The sequence below is a fragment of the Falco punctatus genome, assembly GCF_963210335.1.
Source record: "Falco punctatus genome assembly, chromosome: 2".
NCBI classification, from domain to species: domain Eukaryota; kingdom Metazoa; phylum Chordata; class Aves; order Falconiformes; family Falconidae; genus Falco; species Falco punctatus.
In genome coordinates this window covers 117,556,183-117,575,840 of record NC_137581.1, presented here as the reverse complement: position 1 = coordinate 117,575,840, position 19,658 = coordinate 117,556,183, and the positions used below count along the sequence as shown (strand labels likewise).

At 39.3% G+C, this 19,658-nt stretch overlaps 1 protein-coding gene across 1 annotated transcript in view; it reads left to right on the top strand.

The window, feature by feature from the left end:
- The window catches only part of TMPRSS7 (transmembrane serine protease 7), a 36,208-nt gene extending 17,489 nt beyond the window's left edge, over window positions 1-18,719 (top strand). Inside the window, exons 7-18 of the mRNA XM_080377055.1 lie at window positions 6-234; window positions 1,617-1,747; window positions 2,986-3,098; window positions 4,844-4,950; window positions 9,006-9,142; window positions 10,292-10,399; window positions 11,035-11,145; window positions 12,261-12,377; window positions 13,866-14,043; window positions 14,222-14,490; window positions 16,211-16,347; window positions 18,542-18,719. Coding sequence (XP_080233181.1) covers window positions 6-234; window positions 1,617-1,747; window positions 2,986-3,098; window positions 4,844-4,950; window positions 9,006-9,142; window positions 10,292-10,399; window positions 11,035-11,145; window positions 12,261-12,377; window positions 13,866-14,043; window positions 14,222-14,490; window positions 16,211-16,347; window positions 18,542-18,712 — 1,808 coding nt within the window. The 3' untranslated portion in view covers window positions 18,713-18,719. The remainder of the gene's footprint in view (window positions 1-5; window positions 235-1,616; window positions 1,748-2,985; window positions 3,099-4,843; window positions 4,951-9,005; window positions 9,143-10,291; window positions 10,400-11,034; window positions 11,146-12,260; window positions 12,378-13,865; window positions 14,044-14,221; window positions 14,491-16,210; window positions 16,348-18,541) is intronic.
- The last annotated feature ends 939 nt before the right edge of the window (window positions 18,720-19,658 follow it).

Sequence of the window (19,658 nt, the reverse complement as noted above, 5' to 3'; positions counted from 1 at the left end):
CACAGGAACAAATTGTATGTATGATCTGTATGCTGATCACCTGCATGAGCACTTTCCTCTGGATATCCACGCTACTTCGGGGGGAACGATCTGCTATTTTAAGCTGATTGCATCAGTGGGTCATCTTCTTCGTCTTTCAATAGTATCCCTCCAGATTGAAGCAGATAACTGCATCACTGACTCGCTAACCATTTATGACTCTCTGATGCCAATCAAACATAAGATACTGTACCGGTGAGTATAAATTTTAATTGAGAAGTCATTTATAATAATCTAGTTGTTTCTTTTCTGAAGACTTGTCATCTGCATGTTTGGTGGGTTTTGTTTTCTTAAAAATACTTTGATTTTCATGTATTATGCACAAGTTAACACCTGGCTTTGCTTTTTTTTTTTTTTTTCTTACAAAAGTGGAAACGTTGATCTTGCTGATAAAAGAAACAGTAAAATATTCTTCAAACTATTCTTTATTCTTTGACTGGAGTGCATCTTCACTTAGCTACCGAACTATAATAAGTTCACACATTACTGGGCAGAATTGTCAGTTTCTTCTAAGGAAACAGATGCTAACTAAAAGAAAATGTCAAAATTTTGTCCCCTAAGCAAACTCTTCATCCACATGAAGATTAGTGGTCTTCATATGAAGACTGATGTTCTAAAACAAAGCCTTGTGATTCTTTGGATACTTAATGCCGCTCACCAGTTCAACTCTCTTTTTCTGCTCCATTTGAGTAGCTTAGAGGGTTATTAAAATCTAGAGTTGAAACTGTGATGGGTTGAGGGGTGTGGACCATTATTACTCCCCCTGCCCTATTAATAATGATCCACTATGCTTGTTTGGGGATTTTTTTTGTTTGAAATTCCTGGTAACTAATTCCATCGGGCTCTGTCAGACTGAAAGGTGAAGACGGCATGTCCATCAAGTAGATGAAGAGCTCAGTGGTTTGACCCCTGAAACCCTTTTCTCTGGCCTGCCAGTTTGTGTATAAGCCTCAAGAAAGAGCATTGGCTTTTCAGTCCTCTTCAAGATCGGTCCTCTACTAATCTGGATCACTCGCTGACTTGACTATAAAACAACAGATGGTGTTCGCTTACTTGTTAGTATCTGTAGAGGACTGAGGATGTCTGTTAGGTAATGCATATGGAAAGTATTATTTTTTTTTAATTAAGACGAGTTGATTGGCTCAGGTTCTTCATTTCTGTCTTGAAGATTAACTTGCTTGTCTTTCCCGCTCCCCAAAGCCAAGCTAAATCTGTTGGTCTAATATAATATTTTTTTTTCTACAAGCCTTTCTTTACTATTGGCTTCATTCATTTTTATTTCGAGTGAAGGCTGAAAGTCAGTATTATCTCCTAGAGCTAAAACATTCCATCTTTGTTTTCATGTTCACAATTTCTTTCTTTTTTGCAAGAAGTAACTTTTCAATATTGGGTTTCTAACTGGCCTTGTAACAGGTACTTTTGTGTTCAAGAGCATGGAGTTTTTACTAAGCTTTAAGTAGGTAAGCTCTGCACCAGTGGAAAATTTATGCACAGAATGAGAGCAGCGTGTTTTATTCTTGGTTTTGGTTTGGTTGCTTTTTACCTATTGCTTATGTATGTACTCTCTTCCCCCTCAGAGCCTGTGAACCAGCCGATTCATTGGTGTCACTTGTGTCCACAAACAATCTCATGCTGGTAATGTTTAAGGCAGCACAAATAAAGGAACAGAAGGAATTCCATGGCTATTTTGAGGTCATTACGCAAGAAAGTAGGTTTGTTCTGTGTTTGGAAATGTGTTTACTGTATTGCTCCTAAGATCCCAAAGTGGCTGTCATGTTCCTGACTATGGGTAAATGACGCCTGTATCTCAGGGTTTTTTTTCTACATGCCAGTCTCCCTCCTTCATCTCTGCGTTACTCAGTGTCTGCTTTCCTCTTGAGTAATTCAATCCATGCAGATTAGCTGTTCTTCAGTGAAACATGAAGGTAGAAGGTTGAAACCAGCCGGTTGCAATCAGTTGGTCAGGACTGTCATGTGCCAGTAGATGGAGTTGTTATTCCAGGTGTAGCACAGCTCTGGCCTCTGCTGGTTTGGGACTCGGGGATGATGCTCAGAACTAAAAACCACTTTCAGAAAAAAAAACTTCAGTAGCTTCCTCTGCACTTTCCAGCGGTGCCTATCTCCTCATTAACGCAAAGGAGTCAGTCCTGTTTGTGTGTCAAGCCCTTCATCTGCTTTATATTGCTTCTTTAGGAAGTGGTTAGATCATAATCACAAATAGTACAACAAACATCAGGCTAATAGCACAAGGAGAAAAATCTAACACAATCTGATGCAAGGAAATTCCAGTTGCTCAAAAAGATGCTGCATACTTTCCATGTTGACAGTAATTAAGCATTAAAATACCATCACAAAAGCATGTGATAAATTCTCTATCACGCATAATTTTAAATTTAGGCCTGTTATTTTTGGTTGGTTGGTTGGTTTAAATTCAGGGCTGGGTTTTCGTTGTTGGTTTCTGTCTGTGTGGGTTGGTTTTTTTTTGTGAATTCTCTAAATCCATCGAGTGGCCGTAAAAAGAAGTTTTGGCTTCCAGGACGCTGGTTAGATTAGCACAAAACCTTTTTTTTTTTTTTCAGTGGCTGCATTTTAAAGCTAGGGATCATCACATACTACTGCAGAGTGGATGCATTGATGTGCAACACCGTTCAGTAAGACTTGTTTGCAGAACTGCCTTCAGTGAAATAAAAGACATAAAACTGCACAATGTTTTATCCTGGCCCTTCGGAGCCCAGCAAGCATTCCTAGATTTTGACAGCTTTTGTCTGTCTGTGTGCATCATTGGGAAGAGTATCTTTGTACAGCTTGAACCCAGATAACTATAATTCCTAAGCTGCTTTGTTTAGCAGTGCAAGATTTCTGATAAATTTGGATGCTTAGCCCACTGAAAAGCTTTTCTGGAAGTATATTAAAGTTTGCCAACCTTTGCATCCTTTTTTTCCCTAGGGTGTGGAAAAGCAATTGTGACAAAAGAGAAAACTGGCTACGAAGGGAGAATCACAAGTCCCTACTACCCAAGCTATTATGCTCCAAAATGTCTTTGTGCATGGAACTTCCAGGTATCATGAATCTCTTTCTCTCTTGGGCACTGTTGCGTGTTTTGGGCACACAGAGCCTGTAAGTACAGCAGAAACAATTATGTAGGGAATAACTGGCATCCTTACAGATGTGGTAGTTTATAGAAATGATATAGATGAATAGATATATATGAATATAGATATATATAGTTTATAGAAATGATATATATGAATAGATGGCTGTGCTCAGGTTTTTTTGTTGGGATGTGGGGTTTTTTGTTGGTTGTTGTTTTTTTTTTTTTTTTTTTTTTTCTGTGCACTTATTCTTAATAAAGTGAAAATAGTTCCTAAGCGATCCTTTTATAAATGTGAAAAACTGAGACTAGTTTTGATGTTTAGCTTGCAGAATTACTTCATGGCTGAGATTGTAATACTTCACTGTTTTTAATTCCCCTCTTCCCACCCCCAAAAATTTGGAAAAAAAGTATGTACAAAATAACTTTGTTATTACTGCTGCTTTTCTGATATCTCTTTGCAGTCCATTTTGTCAGGCTTGATAAATTCAATTTGTCTTCTAAGGTGGTCTGTCCTATCAGCACAATCCCACAGACTGTTTTTTTTTGGGGGGGTTGTGCTTTTTTTTTCTCTTGGTATTCTTTTTCTGCATATTTTCAGGCACTTCCCTGAAAGCAAATGACTGATAGTTTACATCATTTAAAAGTAGTTTTGTCATGCCTTTTCTGATGTCATCACATTAGTGTTTCCCTATTGATGCTGCAAAATATGATCTCTGACTTATGGTTTGCCCTTCTGTGTTTTCCTCTCTAAAGAATACAGCAATGGATATGATCCAGTCCATTCTTTACCCCTCTTTTTGCTTATCTACTACTCATGTCTGGTTAAAGTCAGTGGTTGCCCAGGTTGAATCACACCAGTACGAATGGAGTACAGCTAACCATGACCTACAGCCTCTCCCTCTTCTGGGAAGCTTAAGGCAATTACTCTTTTGCTAAACTTCAGGTCTTTACTCATCCTGGATTTCTGAGGGAAAAGTTTCTGAACACTTAAGATGGGCAGACCCCAAGACTTATTTCTAAAAACAGTTTAATTTCCAGTAATTCAATGCTGAAACTTCCCTTATTTCCAAATCATGTTTTCTGTAAGAGAGAAGGAGAAAAATCTCCATTTCTGTCGTCTTGTCCTGAATCAGCCCTTGCTTTTAAAGGAACATTGCAAAAAGCTACTGTTCATTTTAATAAAGGAAATAAATAATTATGAACCCTCATGATGCTGGTGGGCTTAAAAATCTTTGGTAAAATGCTAAAGAGTGCTTGGCTGAGCAGGTGCTCATAGAAGACTACAATATTTTAGTAGAAATAACTCCTAGCATTGCAGAGGTGACACAGGTATTCAGTGCAGTGTCTTAGGTAACAATCCGTTGCGGCTGTGTCCCCCTACACAAGTAAATTTGGATGTGTTTGAGCACTTTGATCTTGATACAAAAGCTGCTTTCTATGGCCAGTGGCTTTTTGAAGATGAAAGGATTTGGCTAGAGGGGAGAAAGCCCGCAGCTGTGGTGGGGCTTTGCCAACCTTTGCTTTTACCCAAGACTGAATAGCTGGCAGGCGTCTCGAGTGCTGGCTGTTGAGCTGGTGATGTCAGCACAGCTCCCAGAGCATGACATTGCCAAGCACCGTAATTGCTGAGATAACTCTAAAGACCTTCATGGGCTACGTTCACGAAAGGAAAAAGACAACTGCCTGTACTATCTTTCTTGCCCACCACAGACTCCTCAGAAGAGCCTCGGTATAGCTCTGAAGTTTCATAACTATACCATCAGTGAGAAGAATATTAAAGGCTGTGAGCGAGGATGGTGGAAAATCAATGAACACATGTAAGTACTTCTGCATGGGTTTATTAAAGTAACATTGCCAAAATAAACATTCATATCACTAGCGCAGCTCACTTGGAGAGTTTCCACAGAGCTACCTCACTGGTGTCTCTTACTACTCTTTTGCTGATGATGTAACTGAATATACCTACATATATATAAAAAAATACGTATTGAAAAGTACCAGAAAGATGAAACAAAAGCCTTTGGTACTCTCTGGAGAGAAAGAAATGGGAACAGGTGGGTGAAGACAGATGTCCTGTGAACCCTAAAATAATCCTGAGTTTTATGGGATCAATAAACAAGGTCTGTTAAAACCCTTTTAAGTGTAACTTAATTCTATGATTGCTTATGAGGACACTGAACCTAATTAACTTATCAGTGAAAGCTATTACAATGAGATTATTGGGAATAGAAGAGTAACTGCTTCCTCATTCCAGCCACTGGGTCTTGAAAGAGAAACCTCACAGACTGGCTGCCAAGGTACCACTGTATTTCTTAAGTGGTTTTTTAATTAAAATTTTTATGTTAACTTTTTTTTTAAATTAATTAAAATACTGCTGCTTTTCTGTGCACATTGTCCACACATTTTTTCCTCGTTTTTTTAAGTTATCTTTCTATCACTGGATGATGAGCTAAGATTAGATTCAGGATGTTGGATTTAATTTTTTAACTTTGTTCAAATGGAAACACCAGTAAGATCAGACTTGAAACAGAATCTCTGAACTCACTACTGAAACAAAACAAAATCAGTTAAGCCCCTAAGAGTCTAATTGAAAGAATTACAGAGAGGAGTAAAAACTTTCTCTAATCTTTGATATCTTTAATACCATATTGTACTTAGAGAAAATTCACTTTCTGTGAAGCTTCTAATATTGTGCCTTGATGGGAATTGGTTGCTGGACTAGATGGGCACATAAAAACACCAGTCAAAACAGACGTTTGGTGGGGTTTTTGGTGTTCTTTTTATGACACAATTGGAAAGATTTGACATAGTAGGGATAGCTGAACTATGAATCAAATAAAGGCAAAATCTGGAGGAAAAAACCTGATCAGTTCATGTTGTAAGGATTTTCTGTTTGAAAGAGCAGCTCTTAAATAAGCCTACCAATTATACATTCCATGGAATCAAATGTCAGACTGTGACCCTTAGAAATGTACTGAGGGTTACTTTTGAAGTACTGCACAGGAGCATGTGCTTCTGATTTCCATTGCAAGCTGCTGATGGTAGACCAAATAGACCAACACAAGTTCTCCTTCTGAAAGTGTTTTTTTGACTGAAAGTAAGGCTTTTGAACCTCCCTGATTTTTCTGTTCTATGTCTACTCTTTATAGAAAAAAAAATGATTTACATCATGAAACATTTTTATATTTTGTTCCACCTCCAAATTTTGATGGTTAATGAAAAGAGGGGGACACCCCACTTTTTCAGCTTCCTGCAGTTGCAGCTTATAGCATGCACATTCTGCTGTCCTAGGTAAAAAAGGTTAAGAAGCTTCAGGAGGCTCTTGGTAAATAAAGATTGCTACGGTGAAGGTGGTGCAGATAAGGCTCTTTCAAACCTCTAGGGACAACTTCACCTAAACAGAGACACCCAACACAGCCACACAGTTCTTCCTCATAGTCCCTCCAGTGGGCACAAAAGTTCCTCTACCTAGTCAGAAGAGTTACAGCTGATGAACTGCTTTTGCTGAAATTCTCATAGGCAGAAATATCAATGAGCCTCTTTGAGCAGACTTACAGGTTTATGTGAACAAAAAGGTTGCCAGTGTTTCGTTTTTTCTTAAAGCTGTTGGTGCAACATCCCATTGTTTCTGCTACAGGATGCCCGCATTTACTCATCCCCTGAAAAGTTATCCCCAGATTCCTGCTTCAACATACAGGACAGGATCCCCTTGATTAGTTTCTCTCTGTAGCAATGGCACAGAGTTACAGATGATGCCTTGCAGCCTCCCTTTGCCCTGGACCCGGAGAAATGGCTAGTGAAACACCAGCAGAAGGCTCCCAAGGATCTGTAGCACTGTCTTACAAATCCCAGGAGCATATGGCATTTCTCACTGTGTGCAGGAGGTAGCTTCCTTGATGTAGCTGTCTCGGCATTCCCACAGATGGGCAGGAGCTTCCTGTACTTTGGGTGAGATGAAGTTGTTTTATACGGCTGACAAGTGGTCAGTGCAGCCTGTGTTGTGTTTTTTTGGTTGGTTTTGGTTTGGTTTGTTGTTTGTTTTTGGTTTGTTTTTTTTTTTAAATGGTGCTAAGGTTTGTGGGAGGGAAGTTGTCAAGTCATTGACAGAAGGAGAAATGCATAAAATGTCTGTGGGCTAATTGAGGGGACTCAGATGGCTAGGTGGCATTTTGCTATGCACTTTAGCAGTCTGTTTTAGGTTGGGAACATTGATGACAGACACACTAAAATGAGTGAGAATAAAAGTTCCTGTAGCAGGAAGTCTTCACTCAGCCCTGACAGATCTTTTTTTAAACTTTATTCTAGTAGAAAGCTGTAAAATTAATTATTTTTTTTTTAAAAAAAAAATATCTGTTTTCAGGGTGTCTAAGAAAAGTCTATTTTTGAATTGTTTTCTTCATTTATTTTTCACTTTGCTGGAATAGAGTCTCCTAGATCTGTTAAAAGGATGTTTCATTTTCATCGGGCACATATGGAAACATATGAATGAGCATGGCCATTCCCTATGGCAAGCTTCAGTGGGGTGCACAGGACACCCAGGCAACATCTATCCACATGGAAATCACTGATTAATTCTTCATTGATATGAAGAGTTGTCCTGGCACAATGCCTGGTGTTGCCAATTAAAAAAGGGAAATATTTACCTCTGGATAATAGTCCGTTAGTCCATTTAACAATACAATAATCCATTTTCATGTTCTGTGGGTACATTTTAACTGTAGCCTGTGTCGTTGCACTGCTGTCAAGTAAGTGTGTGTGCCAAGTGTGCTAAGAATCAATACAGCTGCTCCTGCTTTTAAATCTGTGTAGACTGACAAGTATTTTTCTTGACAGGAAAACATCTTAAAACAGGTGTTTTTCTTAGAAGTGCTGCATTTCTTGGGCGTTTTACTGGAACAGAGGAGAGAGTCCTTACTTCTGCTTCTAGAACAACCTGTACTGTTAGTGTTCACGGGTTTACTACAGTTAAAACTCTTCAATTTTTAAAGCATGATCTAGCAGCTTTTCCCTGTTAAAGAAATATCTTATGTTTTGGGGGTTTTGTTGTTGTTGTTGGTTTTTTTTTTGTTGTTGTTGGTTTTTTTTTAGGGGGGGAGGGGGTGTTCCAGCTAAAGTAACATCTAAATACCAGCCTCAATATCTTTGGCACCTTTAATGGAAGGGGCAATAGAAAACCATTAGCAATGGTTGGATTAAATGTTAGCTGGCATCAGGGAGCGTTTACGTTTTTCTGAGTTATGTGGTGCCTAGGCAGAAGTCCAAGGAAGCTCCTTGCCAAAATGGCAGCTTAAAGTAGATGCACACCCAAGGGATTATTTTTTTTTAATCTAGACTAGTTATTTACAGATGTGGCTTTCAAAGGTAAAATTCCGCGATGTTAATAGTGGATGAAGGCTGTGTGACTAGAAATATTTTCAGTTTCCCTAAATCTGTTCCCCTCTGTCTCCAAAGTAGTTGGACCAATTTTACCCAGTGCCTTTGTGCATTCTTTAGGGGCAATCCTCAAAGTCAGAGCAACCAAATTTGCTCTCCACTGTGCTGACGTCGCCCCTCCCAGCAAACTTAAGTTTTCCCCAAAATCAAAGTCTTTTGAAAACAGATATCAGAAATAGTGACAAATGTACCAATGTTTGTCTTGATAAAAGTCTTCATATCTCCATTCATCTAGACTTTCTGGCAAAACATTCTGCTTCCATGTGTGTGGTCATGAAGGATTATGACCGGTGTTTTGGGGTACGGTTTCAGATTTTGGCTCTTAATTGAAGTATGGCAGCTGACTGTATTGCTGAATTTCAGTGATGTTGACATTTAAATTGCATGTAAGGTAATTTTGATGTGAAGGCTGCTCTAGAACTCCACCAAACCCTTTTAGGTACTGCGGTTACTATGTTGATCACCAAACAGTCTTCCACATTGCGAGCTCTACTGTCAACATTGAGCTTCAGTGCAGTTCGAAGGTCTCAGAGAAGCCACTTCTGGTGGAGTACGGCAGCTATAACATCAGCCAGCGTAAGATGGATTTTATCTTTTTCAACCCATCTTTGCATTTCAGACCTGTGAAGCAACGTTTTTCAGATCTAGTAGCACTTAATTAGGTTTATGCAGGAAACTGTTGGGTTTTAATTTTCTTCTCTAATCTTACTACGTCAGGTGACTAGCAAACAAAAAGCCTTTTGTAGCTCATCAAGGCGATGCAGCTAAGGTCTGTGGGGGTGTGCAGCATGCTTCGGTTTCTTCTACACGCAAAGTCTGCTCTCTTCTGCACAGTCCTTAAAGCTTCCTGTGTGGCTATGGCTATGGTCAATTGAAATCTGCCGTTCCTGTTTGTTTTCGTCTCCAAGGTTTTGTTTGCAATGTTTCTGTTGCTACAAAGACTTCTAGGTAATGAACAGAGGACCAAATAAACAACTGTTTATTCCAGTGTTTTCATCCATTTAAATACTTTGTGTGCAAGTAGAAATCTGAGCTGAAGAAAATCTCAAAAAGTTGTTAAAAACCTGCCAACCGAGTTTTTTCAAGTCCTGAAACAGACAACTGTTTACTGATACTTTTCAATATACCTGTGTTATTCATATATATTCATGTTGTTAAAGTAGCAGAGAGGCAATGATTTCTAGCTGTAGTTAACTTGTCACATTAGAGCAATTTTATGCATTGCATATATGTGGAGTATGTAAAAAGATGGTAACTTCGTTATCTTATTTTAGAAGGCAAACATTTATCTAATTCATAAGTCACCTCAATACAGGCTACTAACTGAAGTTGCAAAGTGCCGCAAATTTTGGTTATTGAAAGTGAGACTGTCCTTTTAAAAGAAGATGGCATTCTAAGGTCTCTTGTGTTCCACCATAAAACACTGGTTGATTTGGTTCAGTCCTAATGTAGACCATGCAGCACCTATTGCACTAACAGCCGCACTGAAACTTTAGAGATCTTTTCATTTTTTATTTTTTTTTTTTTTTTTTTTTACATCCCAGTTTTCAACATCTGAACTCAATTTAAGTGCTGGCAATGTATACAGAGTATTAAGTTCAGATCAACTGTATAATTCCTTAGAACAGCTTAGTGACTACAAATTTTAATGAGCTGGTAATATTTGGGAAAAGCAAACTGAAGTTAGTGTATTTGGGTTTTTTTTTTTGCTTTGTTTTCCTCCAGCATGTCCACCTGGACATTTCAAGTGTTCTACTGGCTTATGCATCCAGCCGATGCAGCGCTGTGATGGGATCAACAACTGCTTTGATGAAAGCGATGAACTCTTTTGTGGTTTGTATTCACTAACTGGAAATCTTGGCTGGGAAACCCAATGAATGTTTTGTCTAGCCTTAGAAGACAGTTGAAATGAAGTGGGTTTTTTGTGGGTTTTTTTTGAGTGGAGGGGAACAGATGTTTCCAGCTTCCTTTGTATATCTAGGTACTCGGTGAATCTCTTGAGTGCTTAATTCATAATTAGCAAGGGACAAAATTAAGAATTAAAAAGTTGTGGTGCTGGAAACACGAAGAAGAAAGTTAGATGTGCAAAAATAGCTGTAATAGGCTATATTTTCATTTTTTCTCATGTGTTAAATGCTGGTAATTATAACGTTCTGTTGTATTTTGAGTGATTTATTTTCACAGGAGAATGACAAATTGGGGTGCAGAGAATAGATGAGAGTGATAATAAATAGCTGTGGTAAAAAATAGTTAGAACTTGGGCCACTCTGCCACTCCACTTGGGGCAATGGGTGAACTGGGATAGGCCGCTGAACTCAGTTGTGCTTTATTTTCTCCTTGCACAATGTGGCACTGATCCTCATACAATGCAGTGAAGGTATGAAAGTGGCCCCCAGGCATAGTCAGAAGAGGGTAGTGTTAGCATTACAGCCACGCTTCTGTACCTGATTTGACTTCTGTTTTTAAAGTTGTCCCTGAGTGGAACTGTAACTCCAGCTTCGCAATACAGGATAACCTGCTTGCCTGCGACGGAGTAAGTGATTGTGAGAATGGAAAAGATGAGCAGAACTGCACCCACAGTAAGGCTAATATCTTGATTTTTTTTTTTTCTCTCTTCTACCATCTATCTAATTCTGGCTGTAATACCAGATGCTATATTCAAAGAGTTAGGAGGCACTATCAAGTCTAACTCAGGCTATGTAATTCTGTTCACTTTTCTGATATACTTATAAACAATTCATTATTGATTTTAAACTGTTTCTTTTTAATGAGCTCATGAACATCTGTTTCAGCAAAATACTGGCAGAAGAATTAAGTACTCTGGCTGCAGGATAGGGATCTAGGGATTTAAAGCCTGAATCCCAGATTTTATCTCTTTAAAGCATGATCTGTGCAAATTATTTCCTGGATCTGATTTACCATCTATAAAATAACTATAAAAATGATAGTTTCTCTGGAGCAATTTTCAGGGTTGTAAGGTTAATGTGTTTAAAATGCTATGGAAGCTATAAATTTAGCATTAGGCACATGAAAGTTTTCAGTCAGCCATTTCTTTAACTTTGTAGAATAAATGGTCACCATTACATATGAAAGCGAGCACAACTGGGAAGTGCTGCAAGTAACTTCTTTAAAGAGAAGTAATGGTTTCTGACCTGTTTGACTAGGTAGTGTGTGTGTAAATGGGATGTAAAGGGGAAAAAAATAGATTGGGTCTGAGTGGCCTCATTTATTACAGGCTATAGGGAAACGGGAAAATACCAAGGTTGGGAGTTGCAGTTTAACTGAATACAATTAGTAAGACTGCTTTTGCTATGATCTTTCATTTCATATTTAATATTGAAATATAAAAGAGGGCTTCTTTCCAACATACTGCATGTTTTCCTTTCCTAGCCTAACACTTGCTCTACTGCTAAGTTTTTTGCTACTATATCCATGCTCATTAGTGCTATGGGAAAGGATGGAAGGAAATCTCTGTTCAGATTCAGCCAGCTTGATGCAATCCTTAGTACAGGTGCAGTTCTACTTGAATAGTTTATTCTGCTTAGAGATTTAAGTCATCCCAGCTGAAGTGCTCTGTTGCTATGTTCCCTTCTATATGTTGGTATATGTATGAATCTTTTATCTGCGCAGACATGTCTCCACATGTTAAGCTGAGCCAACAGTCTTTTATTTTTTTCCCCCACAACTATTTCAGGTATTCCTTGCACCAACCACACTTTTAAGTGCAGGAATAACATTTGTATTAGGAAAAAAACCGCAAAGTGCGATGGGACTGTGGACTGTATTGATGGAAGTGATGAAAGCAGCTGCAGTAAGTTCCTCTCAGATGTTCAGCTTCTTGAACTTTGAACTTTTTACACAATAAAGACCTTTATTTCTTCCTGGTTTGGAGGGGATACAACTCATGCAGCAGGTATTGAGTTTTTACTGCACACTCTCAGTGACAGTGGGGTAATGAACAGCCATGGGTTTAATTTAGGTCTGGTTGCAGAATTGCCTAAGTTCTTGTGGGAGGGTGAGCTCACTGTTAGGGGAGTCTTAGTCAGCTGTAATGCTTATTGTAGCTATGTTAGGGAGCAGGGAAGCACGGTTAATTGCAGAGTGAGCTTGGCTAGCTGGTAAGGCAGCATTTTTGTTGCCTCCAGCAGTGTTGGGTACTTCTGTTGGAGTCAGACTGTATTTGGTCTTCAGAGTGACATAGATGCAATGAGATCAAAAACACAAGCTTTTCACTTCTGTGTCTCTTCTGGGTGGTGAAGACCTCGATATTTCATAGTATCAAGCTAAGTTCTAGCCTCAGATCTTCCTGAGGTAGCCTCTGTAAAGCTTTTCAGTTTGTTTTGCTGTAAAGTGAATAGGTAGTTGTGACTGCAGTAGCAATAAATGTGGGGTTAGGATTAGCTGCCTAAACTGAATATTCTCTAAATATTCAGGTATTTTGTCTGGCTCTCAGCTGTTTCTGGCATGCTACCTGTATGTCAAATCTGCCAGCACCTGCCTGGCATCCAGAAGGATATCTTAAAAGACTAGCTATATGCCTACTTTGTTTGGAAACATTATACAGCTTTGGACTATTTGGCTGAATGCTGGAAAGTGCCCAGAAGCATGAACACCTGTGTGTGGAAGTGTGGGACTGAAACTCCTGAGCAGAGGCTTTATGTGCATGCACTGGGGATGGGCACAAGGCCCTCCAGAGGGGTCTTTCTTCCTTGCTCTTCAAAATACAGTGTGCAGCTTTTTGTGCTGAGACATTCTTCATCTGTGAGTTAGTAATATACAAAGTGTTCAGACTTTCAATTGCTTCCATGCAAATTAATGATTGGACCACCTGGTTTCTGAAAAAACAAATGACCAAGCTCCGTGTATGTGGCTGCTACTATAAACATTTTTCTTGTATCGTTCACACTATTTTGGCAAGAAATAACTGTCCTGACGATGCTGGGCTTCCTTCCTGATGGATTCCTTTCAGTTCAGGACTGACTATTAAAAAAGAGATGAGGGATTGTCTATTTTTATATATTCATTTTTACGCTGATTAAATCAATTGATCTTTTGACAATTCTGTAACTGAGGTAAAAAACAAACATTAAATTTCCTAGTCCAGTGCCTTTTTTTAATAGTCATGTCTTGTTTCAGGGATCGAGTAGCCAAATAGAAAAGTTTTCTGATTAGAGCAGGGCAAAGAAATGGATTTCAAAGCATTTCAAAGTGCAAGATTGTTTCGTGCCCTATGTGGGAAGCACTCTCGTTAAAGGAAAGCACTGGGGATGGGGATTATAACCTGAAATATCCTTCGCAGGTTGTGGCAGCAGCAAGAGCAGCAATCTCATCTCTCGGATTGTAGGTGGTACAAACACTGAGGAAGGTGAATGGCCCTGGCAGGTCAGCCTCCATTTTGTGGGAGCTGCTTACTGTGGGGCATCAGTGATATCAAAGGAATGGCTTGTGTCTGCAGCTCACTGTTTCCAAGGGAGCAAGTAAGCAGTCTTCTCCGTAACTCTGTCCCAACATCACCAGCATCCCCAAATGCCTTTAGCTACCAGAGTTTGAACTGTACTGAGGTGGGCTGTGCCCTCCTCTTTTACCTGGCTCACTATTAGCTGGTGTTTTGGGGTGTTTTTTTAAGAAACGGGTTGCTTGTTTGCTCCCATCCAGGCTGGCTGACCCCAGAGCATGGAGCGCTCACCTGGGGATGCAAATGCAGGGCCACGCGAAGTTTGTATCTGCAGTGAGACGGATCGTAGTCCACGAATACTACAACAGTAGGAACTATGACTACGACATTGCGCTGCTGCAGCTGAGCAAGCCATGGCCAGACACGATGAGCCATGTCATCCAGCCGATCTGCGTGCCTCCCTTTTCACACAAAGTCCGCAGCGGTGACAAGTGCTGGATAACAGGCTGGGGCCAAAAGCAGGAAGCAGGTGAGTTTTAAGCTAATTTTGTTCCTAGGTGAGCAGCAGCCTTCACAGCTGTGGGGGTGTGTGCAGGACACCCGCTTCTGTTGCATGGCTGAGGTGTGCAGAAAACCATAATGTTTTGAATTTACTGTCCTATGGAAGTAGGTTCCTGTGTGAACACGACTTCGTATGCTCAGGAAAATTGGCTGCTGATCGTGTGGATCTGGAAGTCCTGCGTGCTCATGTTGTTAGCTAAGACTTGCAGGGAGCTACACTTACTGCAAAATTAACGGTATTGGTTTTTCCCTTTGTAACTCTTGGAAGTGTGTTAACACACCTAAATGGACTTTTTGCTGCTTGCCAGAGGGTGATGAAACCGTCCGCCTACCCATGCCTTCAGCCTCTGCAGCCGAGCAGCCCTGTAGCGCTGACCCTGGCCGCCGGCCCCCCTCAGAGTGCAGCTGGACAAGATGGCCGCACCCGTAATGGCGGGTAGGCCCAGCCTTCCACCAGCTTGTCCTGAGCCGCCTCTCCCTTGGTACCTTCTGCCCCTCTTGTGGCAGCTTTCCTAGAGCCCTTCCAGTGTAACCAGAGGCTTCCCTTGGTGTAAATGGTGTAACCGCCACCGTGCCAAGGCCTGAGGCTGCCCAGGGCCTCGCTGGCCCTCTCAGGGCTGCCGCCTTGTAGGGGGGGTAAATGCATGGTGCAAGGCAGCAGCAGGTCAAGTTAACTCCAGCATTTTGACTTGGTGTTCACAGCCAGAATTACCACCTGCTAAATTAGGTTCTTTATAAATAGCTGTGAGAGGATATGTGGTGATGAACCAAGCTTGCCAGGGCAGTGGCACAGACGTGTGGTGTGCTGGCTTTCATTGGCCTACTGGTTAGTCATCGGTGGAATTTAAAAGCTGATGATTTGAAAGATAAATGTGATGCCTCAAAAACAAAGGGTTTCCTTTTTCCTGTTGCCCTCTTTTCCCCTTCATCAGCTTATACACTTCAATTACCAAATCAATCTTTTAAGTATTTTTTTGCAGTATATTTTGTTACATACCAGCTGTATCAAATCCTGAAACAAAGTTTCATGATCTGAATCAGCACTTGCCTATCTCAATATGTCAGTGAGGTTTCTTTGGTTATATCCAGATTTTGGAAGGATCACCCAGTGATGTTATTAGAGCTGTTGTATTGAAAGAAGGGGAAAATTCACCTTAATTCTGATTCTTTGGAAGTATCTACCTTATAGAAAAGAGGTGTTCTGCCAAAATTTTCAGACAGAGAGGACCAAATTTTGAGATATGCTGCCAAAAAATCAAATTCCATTCTGTAGCTCTGACTCATAATCTTACTCTGAGGGTAGAGCTACTGCCGTCATTGCAAATCTGTCTTGTGATGATCCAAATAGTTTTGTAAAATCCTATTTTCTTTTAAAAATAAAAAGAGAACAAATTAAGAAGTCTTGAGACACTTTGCAAAAGGAATTAGCAAAAAGCTTTTTGGCCAGCCCTAGTGATTGATTATGCCATTGTATCTGGTGCGGCCAAAGGGTCAAGACCACATTGCACAAATGCCTGATACTTAGAAGATACTTTCTGCACTATTGCAATTAGTTGTTTGGAATCTAGAACCACTTGGATGTCAAAAGTATTTGTGGATATTTTCTGAAGACTTCTTGTTTTGTATTTCAATAGATGAGTAAAATACTAAGCTTTATTGAATTATTCTTCTTTCAATTTGTTTTCCAGATGATGAAGGTTCAGCAATTCTTCAGAAAGCAGAGGTAGAAATTATTGACCAAACATTATGTTATTCCACATATGGGATTATCACAGCTAGGATGTTTTGTGCTGGACTAATGTCTGGGAAAACAGATGGGTGCAAAGTATGTATCTTAGCACACTTTGCATAGAGTTTATCTTGTCTTTCTTTGATGAGGTGTAAGAATTGACAGAAGACCACAAAGTGGTCTGTACTTTTCAGTTCTGAAAAGCAGCAATATAAGAGTTCTACCAGCAAATCTGTCATCTGGGTGTTTTCAGAGTTTTGCTACTTTATGTGCCTGAGTAGCATCACTAAATCTCAGTTGTGGGCCAAGGGCCAGTCAATTTGAAAGTCCCAATAGCAAGTGGAAGTCTGGCAATTTTTGGCACGAGTCTTTCAGCTGAAGAAAAAAATGAGAAACTAGCTTGTCTCTTTTCAGGATCCCTCCCTCCTGACTTGGAACTACAGGGCTATTTGATGAGATGCAGACAGCTGGGCATAAAGTTTCAAATGTATGATGTTTCTGATCTGGAAATGCTGGAAGATAATAAACATGAAGTTCCGAATTTATTTCTAGTGATCAGTAGTAGGGCTACATATATACATACACTAAATATACACATCTATGTAATAGATCCTATTTTATATATGTCATATAATATAGATAACTTGTATAAACTGTATCTGTTTACTACTAAAATAGTAGTAAACTTACTGCTAAAAATAATAGTAGTTTCACTAAATTTTTTTTACATTTTTTTTTTTTTTTTTTTGTGGTAGAGGTCTGGAATCTTCAAGATGTCCTAACTTTCACTGGCCTGCATAAAAGTTAGAGAGATCAGAATAACTTTCAGGGCAAGCAATGTCTGGGGGCTTTCTGATGGAGTATAATTCAACAGCTGCTTTTTAGAGGTTAGCAAGACCATTGATATTAAGCATAATTTTCACTAACTGGAGAATTTGTTTCTGCAGTTATCTGTATGGCCGCTCAAGACATAGCCAAGGAAAGGACAATTTATGAGCCTTTTAGCTGCATTTCTGTGAGGGTAAATGAATTGTGACTGTGCCAGTTGTTAGAGCTGATCAAAGTTTGGGATTTCTGTTTTGTGAAAAATGCTGATGCTCCACTTTTGTCCCCAAAATTAAAGAAAAAACTTGAAAATTTCACTCTGTACATGCAAAATCTTAATTGTCAAGGAAGGAAAAAAGTATCTTCTAAGTTAAATCCTTAACAATTTTGTAAATCAATTCCAGATAATCCTACTCTGAGCAGCGGTGGCTTTACGAGATTATCTCCTGATGTCCCTTCCAACCTGCATATCCTAAGATTCTATAAAATTAAAGCAACATAGTTTGCTAGCTCTAACAAAACATATGTCTAGAAGGAAGGTGCTTCTCTTGCAAAAATTTTACCAAGTCACCTTTCGCTTTGGAAGTCCTTTATTGCATCCAATGTTTTGGTCAACTTTTAATTTGCTACTAGCTATCTTTTTCAGAGATACTGTGTGTACAGCAGAGTCTTACAGGAAAGTATCCAAGAAATTTTCCCAACAAGTGGCACATTTTTTTTGCCTGAACCTCTGCTAATGTGTTTCTACAAGAATACCCTATAAAGAAAGAGTACTCTTTGCTTTGTCCTGTGTTATGGAATTATGCCATCCTGTATAAAACTGAAATCTATAACAGACTTAATTTTAATTGCTTTATTTACAAAGACATTATGTGCCCCTAAACATTACATGCTGGCTTGTATCTACTAGAGGACAACACAGGGGTGTTTTTTTTCCCCTTCTTTAAAAAAACAAACAAACCACCAAATCAATTGAGGGATTCAATCTGTTTCCATTTTAATTTGAAAGAAATTATATAATTGTTAAATATTTAATTTTATTTTATTTATTGTCATTCTTTTATTCTTTTTTTTTTTTTAAAAAAAAAAAGCTTTTTGGACTCTTTAGTGTCTAACCTATAAATGAACATACATGTTAAGTAGCAGATGTTTAGCTGTAACTTTGAAGCCAGGAAACAAAATGTGAATTTCAAATCCAGCCCATGAAAAGTAATAACTTCATTAGTTTCTTTAAAGAGTGAGAACTAGCCCTCTCTCCTGTGAAAAAGCAAACTTTGGTACCACTGTGCAATTCCATCTACTTCAAGAAAAAAAAACCCTGTTGACTATCTGATGGTTTGAACCATGTGAGTGGGAAATTATAATCACTGTTGGAATTACTCAGGCAAAATAACTCCTGTGGAATTTTGTCTCAGTTTTAATAATCCATATTGCAAACATTTATAACTTGATATATTCTTTTTAGGGTGATTCTGGTGGACCATTGTCATGTCAAAGCAGTGGAGATGGAAAATGGTTTTTGACTGGCATTGTTAGCTGGGGTTATGGATGTGGAAGACCAAATTTCCCAGGTGTCTATACAAGAGTGTCAAATTTTGCACCATGGATTCACAAATATGTGCCTTCAGTCTTGTAACTTGAAAACTGTTATCCTGGAATAAAACATGTCCTGCATATGCTAATTAAAAAGTATATTTGGTAAAACTGTTCAGTGGTGGAATTTCTTTGCATGTCTCCCTGCTGGTTCTGGAGTAGCCATGTGGAAGTGACAGATACCCTTTGTTCAAACCCTGGTGAAAGAGGAGAACTCCTTGTGATGGTTGTTCTGTGCAGGTGTCTGCAGACACAGGGGGTGCACTAACAAACTTCTGGCACCTTGTGTTCGTTTTCCAGGCACCAACTAAGTGCATGGGCAATCATCTATGAGGAACTGAAGATACAACTGATCGCCTAGAGACAGAGCTTAAACCTTACTCAGTCATTTCTCTGAGATATGTATGGCCCAACACAGCAGTAGTAACTGTGAAGTAGCAATCACTGTTAGCACTCTTGCAAATACTACTTCTCCTACCTCCTCCATCAAGAACAGCTGACAGACAGAGGGAGAGGAAGGATTGCAGAAAGTGAACTCAATCCTCTCAAATCCATTGGGACTTCATTTTTGGAGATCAGAAGTTCTGCTGTTAAGCATGGGACAAAGAATTAGGCTTATTCCTTCTCCAATTTTCATTTTAATTAACTGCATGATTTAGAGCTACTAACTGTTTTCTTTCCTGACTTCATTTCCTCACGTACAAGCCCATCTGCCCGAGAATTTGAATTCTTTATCTTCAGGCAACTTTAACAAGAAGAGTAAACATGGTTGTGTGTGTTATTGCAATGATCTTGTCCTTGCCCAAATAAAATGGATGCTTCTACCCTCTGAGAGGCATTGCTATGGGATTGGGTTCTCTGGATATATATTTAACTTTTAAAAGGTCCTGGTACAATTTTTAGAGATGATGCAAGAGAGGTTTTGGTTTCCTCTAGGCTTTTTCTGTGGGTTTCTTTTCCAGGAAGGAAGGGGCAAAGTATCAGTCCGT